The sequence below is a fragment of the Neofelis nebulosa genome, chromosome 2 (genome assembly GCF_028018385.1).
Source record: "Neofelis nebulosa isolate mNeoNeb1 chromosome 2, mNeoNeb1.pri, whole genome shotgun sequence".
Lineage (NCBI taxonomy): Eukaryota > Metazoa > Chordata > Mammalia > Carnivora > Felidae > Neofelis > Neofelis nebulosa.
This window is the reverse complement of record NC_080783.1, coordinates 94,861,663-94,875,930: the sequence shown is the minus strand read 5'-3', so window position 1 is coordinate 94,875,930 and position 14,268 is coordinate 94,861,663. Positions and strand designations below refer to the sequence as shown.

General features: G+C 41.9%; 1 protein-coding gene across 16 annotated transcripts in view; it reads left to right on the top strand.

Annotated features, from left to right (window-relative positions):
• Positions 1–2,285, top strand: part of R3HDM1 (R3H domain containing 1) — a 205,662-nt gene extending 203,377 nt beyond the window's left edge. For all 16 annotated transcript variants that reach the window (XM_058715440.1, XM_058715448.1, XM_058715445.1 and 13 more), the window contains 2 exons: positions 152–236; positions 945–2,285. In XM_058715440.1, coding sequence (XP_058571423.1) covers positions 152–236; positions 945–1,306 — 447 coding nt within the window. In that variant the 3' untranslated portion in view covers positions 1,307–2,285. The remainder of the gene's footprint in view (positions 1–151; positions 237–944) is intronic.
• The last annotated feature ends 11,983 nt before the right edge of the window (positions 2,286–14,268 follow it).

Below are 14,268 nucleotides of genomic sequence, written 5' to 3'. Positions count from 1 at the left end.
AATGCCATTGCCACCCGGTCTTTGGATTGGATTTTTTTCTGCTAAAGTACAGAGCCCAGACTGGGTATGTTTAAGGGTTAAGTGTTTAAACATTACAGACCTATTTTTCAGCACTATTAACCTTATTTCTCATCTGTTTCTGGGTTTTCAGGGTCAGTCTGGCAACAGGCATGGAAATCGAGGAAGGAAACAAGCTAAAAAAGCTGCATCCACTGACCTTGGTGCAGGAGAGCCAGGTATGTCCCTGAGAGGCAATTAGATGTGGTTCTACAATGTCAACCAGTTCAACAGTCTTTAGACAAAAATGGGTTTTCCTCTCCTAAAGTCCTGCACATTACAGGAAATTATATCATCTGTAATGTAGGGCTCTTAAGTATATTCTTGTAATTGTCTCATTTCACAGTGCAGCTATAGGTGGATTTAGTAGGGATGAAGGGACCAAAGGGAAAAGTTACGTGTGAAAGGAACAGATAGAATGATATTCTTTGCCTGTGTGTTTTTGGAAAAAGGAAGTAGTCCTTACACCCATGCAGAGATAGCCTGATGAACAAAAACTGCCTTTCTGTGGCAGAGTGCTTTCAATATGTACTCATCAGCCTTGGGTCATTACGACAAGGGCTGTTATCTTTATTTTACAGTGGGGCCATGAAGTTCAGGAGACCGCTCAAGATAACACACCTTAGAGAAGCCACTATACAATGGTGTGTTTTCTATGCATAGCTTTCAGTGAAGACCAAGATGGGTAGTTTAGTACCATTAGCTCTGCACCCCTTGCCTAAGGGGTAAGTAGGAATGATTTTTTAAATGGCCATAATTACAGTTTTGTGGGTTTGAATGGTTTTACAAAATCCCGTTCATTTCTTATGTCATATTTGGGTCTTCGGTACTTTCTGCCCACCATTTTGGTAACAGGGATTATTAATTCTATACCTTTTCCATTCTAGTTGTTGGGAAGGTCTTGGAAATTACTGAACTCCCTGATGGAATAACTCGCATGGAAGCCGAGAAGCTTTTTGGGGAACTCTTTAAAATTGGTGCCAAGATCCGGTGGCTCCGAGACCCTCAATCCCAGCCCCAGCTGCGTCGTCACCCCCTCTGCTGTGGCAGCGGGGACAACACTGTCAATCCTGAACGCTCTAAACCCAGTGACTTGGCCTCCACTTACACCGTCTTAGCCACATTCCCCTCCATTTCAGCTGCACAGAATGCATTGAAGAAACAGATTAACTCAGTTAACAAGTTTAAGCTGAGAACGAGCAAGAAGCACTATGACTTCCACATTCTGGAAAGGGCGAGTTCTCAGTAACAGCCACCTTGGACCCTTGGCCTTTATGATTCCCCTGTCCTCACCCATCTTTAATTGGCTTGGTTTTTGGAGCTTCTGTTAACATGATAGAGACTCCTAGGACGTGTGGTCATGGCGTTAGCTTTTGAAGACAGGCCAGTGATCCAGCAAAGGGGGGAAATTACACATTTCACTCCAAATGACTGTAGGAATCCACATCGGAATGATCCAGAGTTAGCAGCTTTTTCCGAGGAAATGCTGTTCAAATGCCTCCTAACTTTTATAGTTATTTTGTTTTATATTTCTGAATTCTTGTATCAGATCCAGAGCTCTATTGTACAGCAAATTATTCTTCAAAATGATTACAACCAGTTGCAACCTGTATTTCTTTTTTGCAGCCAGCACAATGTGACCCAACAGAGAATTTGGGGGAAAAAGAATGCAGGAATGGAATAACCAAGTCAAAACCATGTACTATCTTCTTGGGGGGCTGGACGGTGACTAAGGAGAGCCCACAAATAGACCATTACTCTTTCCCTGTATCTCTAAACACAGAAACAATTTCCAAAAAATACAGAACTCCCTCATAGGGTCCTTTCCTTATTCATTTAGGTAGTATGAACATTAAGTGTAAAGCAAATTATGTTCTTAACACTTCTTAATCAAACCACTTAGATTCAAGGGGGAATAGGAATCATTTTAGGCAGGAAAATACTTCCACTTTTTTTTTTTAAGTGTCCCTCTGATAACTAAATGCCACTTATTTGCATTCCCCTCGTGAATATTTTGTCACCTAAGGAAATGCATTTGATGAGTGCTGGAAACTTCTTAAGTGGTTTAAAATGTTTTCATTGTTTGCAGCGGATCACTGGACATCAAAGATTCATTGCACTTATGAACAAGGAACCTTTTTTTCATTTTCTGTGTAATTTGCAAGGCTGTACAATGTGTGCTGATGCAAGCCTTTTTCAGTTCAAGAGAATAAATGTTTACAAATACAGACCCATTTTGTCTTTTGTAAATTAAAAACACCTTTTTCAATGAGTATTAGTATGGAAGACCTCCCCCATCTTGAAGACTTCTATTTTAGATTGACAGAAGACAGTAATCCTAATCATTTTACAAAAGTCCTACAAAGCATTGCTTTCTCTGTGGGAGCGATGCCTGTGGGTATGACTCCCGTCATTTTGTTCTCTCATAAAGTTAACACCAGTCAATGAAAGACAGTCTTTAATATGAATACACTTACAGTCAGGCAGCTAAAAATCAAACATTATGTTTGGTTAGATAAAGAATTTGTGGTTTTAGCCAACATATTGAGCACCCAGTTGTCCAGTTTACCTCAAATGCTTTATAAGAAAACTTTTCCCGTTTGCTAGCCAAGCAAAGTCCAACTGTTTGTGAAACCCAAAAGGTGGGGATGTCTGCCGTCTGCAACTTGGCTAGAACCCGGTTTGCTTCCAGCCTAGACTACAGGTTTACTTGGCAACTCAAGAGCAACAGGTGTTACCAGACTGGTGCAGATGTTCACTTGCTCTAAAGCTTCTGCAAAGTCCCCCTTGGTCTCAGGGCACCCGAGGCCTCCCTACAAGCTGGTACGTCCTGATGTTGAATATTGTACTCCTGGGAAAAGTTGGAGCTGCCTTTGAACCATGTCAGATTCAGGAGCCATACCAGAGGGAAAAGTAAGAGTAAGAACTGTGAAAGTCCCTCACTTCCAAGGCTTGTCAAATTTTTATTATTTTTGACTGTAGAGAGTCAAAGAAGGATAGAATACACAATTAGGGCCAGAATAGCAAGAATTGTTAATCATACATGGAGATGGTTTAAAAACACCATCTACTCGTTCTCTATTTAACTCCTGCAGTAGGCCTCCTGGTAAACCTTTTTTGTTTACAAAAATAAAAATTGACCTAATTGACAAAGCATATTAGTTTCAGGTGTACAACATAATGATTTGATATTTGTATGTACTGCAAAATGACTAGCTAATATCCATCACCTCATATAGTTAGCAATTTTGTGTGTGTGAGGAGACTTAAAAATTTTTTTTATTTATTACATTTATTTATTTTTGAGAGACAGACCACAAATGAGGAGGGACAGAGAGAGAAGGAGACAGAATCCGAAGCAGGCTCCAGGCTCTGAGCTGTCAGCACAGAGCCCTACGCGGGGCTCAAACTCACAAACCGTGAGCTCATGACATGAGCCGAAGTTGGACACTCAACCAACTGAGCCACCCAGGCGCCCCTGAGAACTTTTTTTTTTTTTTTTAACGTTTATTTATTTTTGGGACAGAGACAGAGCATGAATGAGGGAGGGTCAGAGAGAGAGGGAGACACAGAATCTGAAACAGGCTCCAGGCTCTGAGCAGTCAGCACAGAGCCCGACGCGGGGCTGGAACTCACGGACCGCGAGATCATGACCTGAGCCGAAGTCGGACGCTTAACCAACTGAGCCACACAGGCGCCCCGAGAACTTTTAAAATCTACTCTGTTAGCAACTTTCAAATACACAATACAGTGTTACTAACTGTAGTCACCATGCTGTACATTAAAACCTGTGTTCACTTTCAACCCTGGGTTTACCCTGCCCAGAGAAAATAGGTAAGAAACCAGAGCAAGGCTATTGTGAAGTTAGCTCCCACCCACCCCACCACCACCCCCACAATTCCCTGACAATCACATGGGAATACTAAGAAATTGCCAACCCCCCACTTTATAAAAATATGCTCACATTCCCTAGGGTATTCTATTTTTGATCCCCTAGAATCTAATTTCACCTACAGAAAAATGGAGGAAGAACCACACACAGGAAACATGTAAGATGTGATTTGGCCCAGACTTTTAACCTTCATAAAGACAGCTTCAAATGATCCACAGCCTTGGCTGTGGATTTTCCATAAGTACTGACTGTATTTAGGGACAGGGTGGTACTTTTGCCATTAAAACTATTGCTATTCTTGCAGTGCCTGGGTGGCCCAATCGGTTAAACGTCCAACTTCAGCTCAGGTCATGATCTCGCAGTTTGTGGATTTGAGCCCCATGTCAGGCTCTGCTGTCAGTGCAGAGCCTGCTTCAGATCCTCTGTCTCCGTCTCTCTCTGCCCCTTCCCGATTTGAGCTCTGTCTCTCAAAAATAAACAAACGTTTTAAAAAATGAATAAAATAAAATGGGCTATTCTTACCTATGCCAATAATAGCTCCAGCAGCCCTTTCTTTGGGAATGATAGAGGTCACTATAACTTTTTGTCCACTTTTGCTACTTTATGTATTAGAAAACTGAGAATATGGCTTAATATTTTTAAGCCCTTGGTCCATGAAGAACATGGATCTATTGGGAATGTGTTTGTGAATCTAGAGCACAAAGTGTGTTTGCCATTATGCCAGCAGTAAATAATTAACTTGTCATCTGAGCTGACAACAAAATAGGCATCTGAATCCTCACCCAGGCTAAGCCATTGTTTTTCTGATCCCACCAGGGAGGAATCTGTGACCTGTGAATAGTGTGGGAACACAGGTCTCAGTAGAACCCACAGTGCCAGAGTGGCTTGAGAAGAATCAAAGCCAGTACATCCACAGCTACCCCAGGAGGTAGCAAAAGTTGGGTTCTCCATGTGTCCTCATCAACAGGAAAAATGTAAATGTAAGACTTCAGCAAAGGCCAGCCCCAGGGCCTTTGTGAAGGCGACCGGATCCCCTATCCGCTTACTACTTGCTGAGCATCATGAGATGTGATTGTATAGTCCCCTAAGCAGAAAGCACAGACTTCCATATCCTGCTAGTGTCCAGTGTGGTGGTAGCATGAAGGTGTTCTATGCTGGTATGATTCAAAGCTAGCCTCGTGTTGCTTGAAATTCTAGAAGCCTTGAATTGATGCTAAAAGAAAACCAGGCATTCACATGCACACATTCAGCCTGTAGGCCTTTACCAGCCTGGAAACAGGCAGGTATGGCTGCCCTTTAATCTACCCCATGCCTATATATGCTCACGCTGCATATTGCATACTAGTTCTTTTCCCCCTTAGTGTCTACACTTGGATTCATTTTGATTTGATTTTACCAGCCTAAGAATGTTGGAAGTGTATAAGAAAAAGACAGTAGGAACTTCTAAATCAGAAACCCGAAAACTGATAAAAGTTGATTATTTGCCAGGGAAGGGGGAAGCAATGAAATAGATAAATCATTGGGGCACCAGGGTGGCTCAGTCGGTTAAGTGGCTGAGTCTTGACTTCAACTCCGATCATAATCTCACAGTTCGTGAGTATGAGCCCTGCATTGGGCTCTGGAATCACAGCACAGAGCCTGCTTCAAATCCTTGGACTCCCTCTCTGCCCCTCCCTCACTCGTGCTCACTTGCTCTCTCTCTCAGAAGTAAATGTTTTTAAAAAAAGAAAAAGAAAGGAAAGGAAGAAAAGAAAAAAAGGAAGGAAGGAAAAAGAAAGGAAAGAAAGAGAAATAGATAAGTCATTAGCTACATAATCTCCCCTCAAGAAACCCTGGCCTGTTTCAGGTATCTCTTGCTGTTTAACACACCACCCAGAATTGAGTGTTTTTATTATTTTTTTTAAATGTTTATTGATTTTTGAGAAAGAGAGAAACGGGGGTGGGGGGAGGGCAGAGAGCAAGGAAGACACAGAATCCAAAACAGCCTCCAGGTTCCAAGCTGTCAGCACAGAGCCAGACACAGGGCTGAAACTCACAAACTGTGAGATCATGACCTGAGCCAAAGTCAGACACTTGACTAACTGAGCCACCCAGATGCCCCTGGAATTGAGTGCTTTAAAGGAATAATCCCATGGGTTAGGAATTTGGGCGGGCCTCCAAAAGAATGGCTTGGCTCCCCTCTACCTGAAATTAGCTGCCCTCAGCTCAGGATGGGCTGGGCTAGAAGTTCCAAAATGGCTTCATTCACATTGGGGGTCCCAGGGCTGACATCCCCCACACCCCCAGCTATGATACCTCAATTTTCTTTTTTCTTTTTTTCTTTTTTCTTCCTTATGCCTCAGTTTTCTACATGGACACTTTCGAGGTATTTCATCCTCCAAGGAAGCTCTGTTCACACAGCTCCTCCAACAGCATAGCCTGGACTTATTTATAGTCACCATGCTGTACATTAGATCTCCAGAACTTATTCATCTTATGACTGGAAGTTTATAGTCTTCAACCACCTTTACCCATTGCCCCCACCACAGGGTGCCCTGTTTCTGTAAGTAGAGGGTATTTTAGACTCTACATATAAGTGAGATCATACAGTATTTGTCTTTCCCTGACTTACTTTATTTAGCATAATGCCCTCAAGGTGCATCCATGTTGTTGCAAATGGCAGGACTTCCTTCTTTTTTCTTTCTTTTTTTTTTTTTTTTTTTTTTAATAGCTGATTAATTAAAGTCCTCCTAAAACCTGATCTTGGAATCCCAGAATGTCATTTCTTTTGCATTCTACCAGTGAAACAAAGTCCTGGAGCCAGCTCACAGCAGAGAAAATAAACCCCACTTCTTGAGAGAGAGGTGGCAAAAAGGCATATAGGGTGAAAGATGTGGCTGCAGCCATCTTTGGAAACAATTTACCACAGACACAAATACACAATAAAAATTCCCATTGACTTTGCGTCCAAAACAAATCCTGAAGCTGACCTCTTCATATCCACTACCCTCTCCACCCAATCCAAGCTATCATCATCCAGTGTTTGGATTACTGGAATGGCCTTCCTCACTAGTCTCCCAGCCTCCACTCTTGCTCCCATGTACTCACATAGCCAGAATGATCTAAAAGATAATTCCCTTGCCCAAATCCCTTGATGGCTTTCTATTATTAAATAGCAAATACTTATCTTGGTTTATAAAACTCTATGTGATCCAGCCCTGCCTAGTCTCTGATCTTATACCATTCAGGATATGGGTATTTGCTGTACCTTCTTTCTGGAATGCTCTTCCCCTGAACTCTGCCAAGCCGGCTCTTTTATCTTCTGTGTAAGTGTCCCCAGCAGGAAGGTCTTTATTAGCCACCCAATCACAATCTTCTGTATCACTTTATCTCAGTTTTCTGCATATCACTTACACTATTAGGTCTTTTTTTTTTCTACCACTAGAATATAAATTCCATGAGATCAGAGATCTTGCCTGTCTTACTTGTGGTTGTATTCCCAAGAACTTACTAGTTGTTCAACAAATATTTGTTAACTAGTTAATGACAAAGAGAGATCCTAAGAATTCTGTTTTTGCTGGTCTGGAGCTCTCCTAAGTGATGTCAAGAGATGGCAGGGAGCTGGAATTGAAGGATGATTCACATACCATGCTCTGGCTCTCTTGGCACTTAGTGTAGTTCCTTAAAGACAGGGACTGTAGCAACACTTGTCGGTCACAAGAGGAAATTGAATAAAGTGTGCATATAAATCCCCTGAGTAATTTCTCTCCCCTCTGGGTAATCTTTTAAAATGTAGATCCTAATTCAGTAGGTCTGGGGTAGGGCTTAAGAGTCCCACATTTCTAACAAACTTCCAAGTTGATGATCCTGTTGGTTCTCAGACCACTACCTGGAGTAGCAAAGCACTGAGGAATCCCTGTTTTCAGAGAAATAACTCAAAACATATGGCTAGAGCTGAGACTTGCCTCTCATCCTGAGAGGAATGGGAAAACTCATAAATACATGAGAATCACACAGCTCTGACACATCATTAGTTTCATTAACCCTACATGTAAGCAGAAGAAATAAGCTCTTCAACTAATGTAGACAAAAGCCAATGAAGTACTCATTTTATAGTGACTCTTGATTTAGGGGTCATGAGTTTGAGCCCCACGTTGGGTGCAGACTTTACTTTTAAAAAATATGGAATTTATGATTTGAGAGTATAAGCTCAAAAATATGCATAGATATGGGGTAGAATAATCAGCATGTCCTCTGTCTTCGGTAGCATAGCAGAGCAGTGCAGTGTCTAGAGTCCCCTGCCATTTCATACCTGGACAACTGCAAAGGTTCTGGGTGCTCTCTCCACATACCCTCCCTCATTCCCCTCACCATCTACTCTCCACTCTGCAGTCAGGGTGAATTTTTAAAATACAAATTGGATCATGTGATCTTTCCACTGTCCAAAATCCTTAACATCACCTCCTAGGTCTTGCATGCTATGACCCTTGCCTACCTACCCATCTAGACTTACCTGACACTGGCCCTCTCCAGTCCTAGGTTCTGGTCACACTAGACCTGTGTAAGCTATTCAAACGTGCCATGTTGTCTTGTCACCAGAATTCTATACAACAGTGATCTTCTGCCAGAAAGTGGGGTTCTTCCCCATCTATGGCAGAGATTGGTTAGTTTTTCAGCAAACTGTGAGGAGGTGGGGGTGTCTTTCCTCCACAGCACATTGTGAGATTATGTTTTCCAGCCTTCTGCACCTAGAAGGCCATGTGTCTAAGTTTTAGACAACTAAATGTGAGCAGAAATGCATGCCTGGCCCCTACAACCTTCTGAGAGACTCTCTCTGTCCTTGTTAATCATAGAGGGGGAGGCTAGAAGCTAGCTGTTATCAGTATCACCAGAGGGCTTGAGACAGATGCAGAATCTCAGGTCCGACCCCAGACCTACTTCAATCGGAATCTGTGTTTTTTTAAAAAAACTTTTTTTTAACGTTTATTCAGTTTTGAGAGACAGAGCGCAAGCGGGGGGAGGAGAGGCTAGAGAGAGAGACACACACAGAATCTGAAGCAGACTCCAGGCTCTGAGCTGTCAGCACAGAGCCCAACACAGGGCTTCAACTCATGAACTGTGAGATCATGTCTTGAGCCAAAGTCGGACGCTTTACGGACTGAGCCACCCAGGTGTCCCAGAATCTGCATTTTTAACAAAGATCTCCAGGGATCTGTATACATTGAAATTTGCTTGTTGGCTGCATGTAGAGGATCTAATGAAGATCACCAGGGTGTCAAGAAAAGGAACAGCCACTGGCTGGGAAGATTCAAGAGTTCTCAACTGTATGGAGAAGAGCCCCATGCACCAACTCCCCATTACACCTCTGACTGGCATAGTCTATGAAGTAAATGAGAAATAAGCCTTTCTTGTGTTAAGCCACTGAGATTTGAGGATTTTTTCCACATGTTACTTACCCTTTGCCTGGAACACTGATTCTTGCCACCTTACCTCCAACTTCTGGTTAATTTGTGCTCATACTTCAGATCTTACCTCAAATATCACTTCCTTCAGGTAGTCTGCTCTTCCTCTAGAGTTCCCAGTTTCAGGCCTCCAGACTAAGTCATTTCTGACAGTATTAACTCTAATAATATCCTGTACTTTCTCTTTGAAACATTAATCACAATGGTAATTATATGAGTAATTGGCCAATTAGTTGCTTAATGTTTTACTCTCCATTACTATGTAATTTTCAGAGCAGGAGAAATGACTACTGCTTTTGTTTACTAATACATTCTCAGATCCTACCAGGGCCTTTCTCAATAAACATTTGTCCAATAATTAAATGAAGAAATAATCTGGCTGAGTCAAATGCTTTGAATCCTGAAAGGCACACATTTATTTTTCTTAAGCACGGTTTTGGCAGTCAGAAGTAATAGCTAACATGTGTAAAGCATTTAATTACTACGTGCCTAACACTTGCTCAGCACTTATAAAAGTCCCTATTTTATGACAATAGCCCAAAAAGAGAGTTTCTATTTTTATCCCAGTTTACTAGTGAGGCAACTGAAGTGTGAGAGCATGAAGAACTTTGCCCAAGATCACACAGTAAGTACTGGCTGCATAAATGAACCAGGAAAGCCTGACTCCAGAGTTCATGAGCTTAACTACCTAAGTTACTATCTTAGGCCTTGCTGATGAGTAACTGCTATTTTTTATTTTTCTTATTCACCTGGATCTCTGTGAGAAGCCAGAAAAGAATGCCATCCCATCTTTTTTTTTTTTTTTTTTTTAACGTTTATTTATTATCGAGAGACACAGAGAGACAGAGCATGAGCATGGGAGGGGCAGAGAGAGGAGGAGACACAGAATCCGAAGCAGGCTCCAGGCTCTGAGCCATCAGCACAGAGCCCAACATGGGGCTTGAACTCACAAACCGTGAGATCATGACCTAAGCTGAAGTTGGACACTTAACCGACTGAGCCACCCAGGTGCCCCGCCATCCCATCTTTACTCATGAAAATTTGATTGTTGTGAGCAAAGGTTGGAATATATTCAAATGTTCCTTCTCTCTTTTTTAAATGTATATGCCTCCACGAGCCTTGTATTATAACTAAACCATTCTCATACTGGTCTATGTATAGGCAGGTGATGATGCTTTGTATAATCATTTTACTTTTTTATTTACACTTTTCCCTCTTTCATGCAAGTAAAAACAAAAATAGAGAATATCATTTTCCCTTTACATATTTTTTTATATAAATGGCTTTGCAATATATAAGTAATCAGCCTCCTCTGGTGGCAAACAGGTGCAAGTTTCTATGGAACAAAAAAGAAAAAAAATTTATTTTTACTTTTTTATTTAAAAAAATTTTTTATAATGTTTATTTTTGAGACAGGGGGAGACAGAGCACGAGTGGGGGAGAGGCAGAGAGAGAGGGAGACACAGAATCTGAAACAGGCTCCAAGCTCTGAGCTGTCAGCACATTGGGCTCGAACCCACGAACCATGAGATCATGACCTGAGTCGAAGTCAGACGCTTAACCGACAGAGCCACCCAGGTGCCCCAGAAAAAAAATTTTTTAAGCAGGGATTTTAAAGGTGATTTAAAGGTATTAAGGTGATATTTCAAGGTGATATTACCAATCCAGCTGCAGTAAGAAATGCACTTTGGCTTCTTTCTCAAGCAATGGTAAAGGGCGGGCACTGGATCATTCACCTTCTCATGAATTTTGGAATATATCTGAGCGACCACAGTTAAGAATTCCGTTTGTGATGGATTTTTACCTGTGCAAATTGAAATAGAACCTTTGTGGTGGGGAACCTTTGGCTTCACGACACCAACAACCCATTCGATCCACGTAAGTCATAAGGTATTGTGGGGGATAGAAAGAAGATTAAATAGAGTTGCTGCTTTTTATCTTCTGGAGGAAAGAAGACATAAACCGAGACATTTCAATAACTATATATCATAAAATACTCACAGGAGAAAATAACCATGAGAAACTGCAGTCTTCCTTTAGATGTGCCCCTTTACCTGACCCATTGTCTTTCGGGTTGTTAAATGGAAGCTGGTACTGAGCAGGTTAGTGAAACGCCAGCCAATGTTGTTTGTACACTTACTGCCTATCTGATGCCAAATGAGCATGTACAGCAGGGTTGGCAAACTCAAATACTTGATACTGCCAGAGAGTAAATAAAAAAAGCAAAGGTTATAAGTAGGAGGGGCTGTAGCAAACTAGCACACACCTGAATTTTCTAAAACTTTGTGTCAATAAGAACATCAGGAGACCAGATGCAGTCCGTGGGCTCCAGCTCAAGTACAGGACCAAGACGTTCAAAGATCCCACACTGCCCAGACTCAAAGAGGGTTAGGGGTCCTGTCCTGGGTAAACATCTGCAGGACCTCTGTTGAACAAATATGAAGCACCCCCTAGTGATGGTCACAGAGGAGAACTCAGAGATTCCAAGAGTTGGAAGGCCTGAGAATTTGGTCAGCCAAATGAAATAGTTCCCCATCTTGGCCTCTCTCTTTTTTTTTTTTTATGACAAGAAGCCAAACTTGTGAATTCACCGTGGGCTCAAGCATATAGGTCAAGCTGTTATGGTGGGGGTTCTACCAGTAGTCATAGACACACCAAGTAAAACCTGACTTTCCTTTCCAGTGCCTCTAGACCTGGTAACAAGCCTGATATCAAAGATCCCTCAAAGAAGCTCTCATTGCAATGAAGCCATTTTTTTTTTTTTTGTATCAAAAAAGCCCATAAATCCTTGAAGCCTAGCTCACAGGAAGTCTTTTATGTCTAAAACCCAGGGTGTTAGTGGGAAGGAAAATGACAGGATATAACTATTAAGACTGTATAACTATATCTATTTCATAGTTTTCCTGCTGCACATCAATAAGCAAGCCTTTCTTTAAGGGTCTGAGTGTAAAATGGAACTTAAGTTTTTATCATTGATTCAAGTCCATGTGAAAAATAGGATTGATGCCACTTATTCCAGGAGACCATCGGGCCCTTCCCTTTCTCTCTGCCACGCCCTATACGTGGCTCTTTGGTTTTACCCAAACCAATATGTTATGGTCATCTATCTATTTATCTATCTATCTATTTATTTTTATTTGAGAGAGAGAGAGGGAGTGAGAGCACATGTGTGCAAGCAGGGGAGAGGGACAGAGGGAGAGAGAGACTCCCAAGCAGGCTCCACACTCAGTGCAGAGCCAGATGCAGGGCTTGATCCCACAGCCCCAGGATCATGACCTGAGATGAAATCAAGAGTCAGGTGCTCAACCAACTGAGCCACCAAGGCTCCCCTATGGTCACCCATTTTTATATTAGTCTTTCCCACTGACTGGAGTGTAAGCTTTCTGAGGACAAAAATAAGATTTTTGATACAAAAATAGCATCTATGATCAATCAGCTAATAGTTCTATCCCAGCACCTAGTCCTACTGCCTGTCTCATCATGGGCACTCAAATATTGTTGAATACAATCTGGTTGGCCAAGAGAATTCAGGTGGGGAAGTAGAAGAAACAAATATAGGAAAAGTAGGTTGGAGCCGAATTGCGGAGGATTTTGAATGATGGACAAAGAATTAGTACTTTATTTTTGGAGCCACTACTGGGCCAGTAGAGATCTTTAAGCAGGAACTAACATGCTAAAAATAATTTGGGGGATGGGACACCTAGCTGGCTCAATCGGTAGAGAATGTGACTCTTGATTGTAAGTTTGTAAGGTTATAAGTTTGAGCCCCACGTTGGGGATAGAGTTTACTTAAAAAAATAAGAATGGGTGCCTGGGTGGCTCTGTCGGTTGGGCATCTGACTTTGGCTTAGGTCATGATCTCATGGTTCATGGGTTAGAGCCCCGCATCTGGCTCTGTGCTGACAGCTCAGAGCCTGGAAATGGCTATGGATTCTGTGTCTCCCTATCTCTCTGTAGCTCCTCTGCTCACACTCTGTCTCTCTCTCTGTCTCTCTCTCTTGAAAATAAATAAAACATTACAAAAATAAGAATAATCTTGGAGAAAGATGGATATGACATCATTGTATGGGATGGACCAGAGAGAAGGCAGAATGAGTAGTTAGGAAAGTTGTGTGAATCTTTCAGGTAATTAGGATTCTGTCTCACTTGGGTTCACAGAAACAGACTGAAAGAAGATCTGTTTGCAATAAGTTTATTAGGGAATGAACTACATTGGTAATAACATTGGTAAAATGCAGTTGTAACAAAAGCCTAGGGTGATCCTAGTGGGAATGCTAGAGATGGGAGGCCCCTCAGAGGCCAAAATGAGGCAAGGGACCTAGGCCTTTGTCTCTTCAGCTGAGTGCAACTCTCAGAGGAGGGCACAGCCTTCCACACTCCTGCAGCTGAGGAAGTGAGTGCCCTGGTTTCGAAGCAAGGCTGTAGGTGAGCACCATAGTATCCACAGATTGGAATTAAAAAGACTTAAGATAACACAGAAGAATTGAAAGATCGCTGTAGCTTGTTGCATACAGAGTGAAGTGGGGGAGACTGGATTTCACCCCACGTAGCAGAAAAAGAAGGGTGTGTCGATTCAGGAAGAGGTATGTTCTGACTGAGTTTGATAATATTGGACTCCAAAACTCAAAAATCTCTGAGAAATCAGGAAATTTCCATAATTCCTGACTGCTTTTTTTCCCCTAGAAAATTTAACATTTTAAAAGCCCTCATTATTGACCAATGTCTTGTCTGTCCTCACCCTCCAGGCTCCCCTCCACTTTTTTTGTTTTGTTTTGTTTTGTATCCATGTCTCCTTTCTGCATTCACTTCTCTTAAATTCCATGTTCCATTCGCATGGCTTATTCTTGATAACCTCCTAAATTCCCTTGTTCCCCTGTT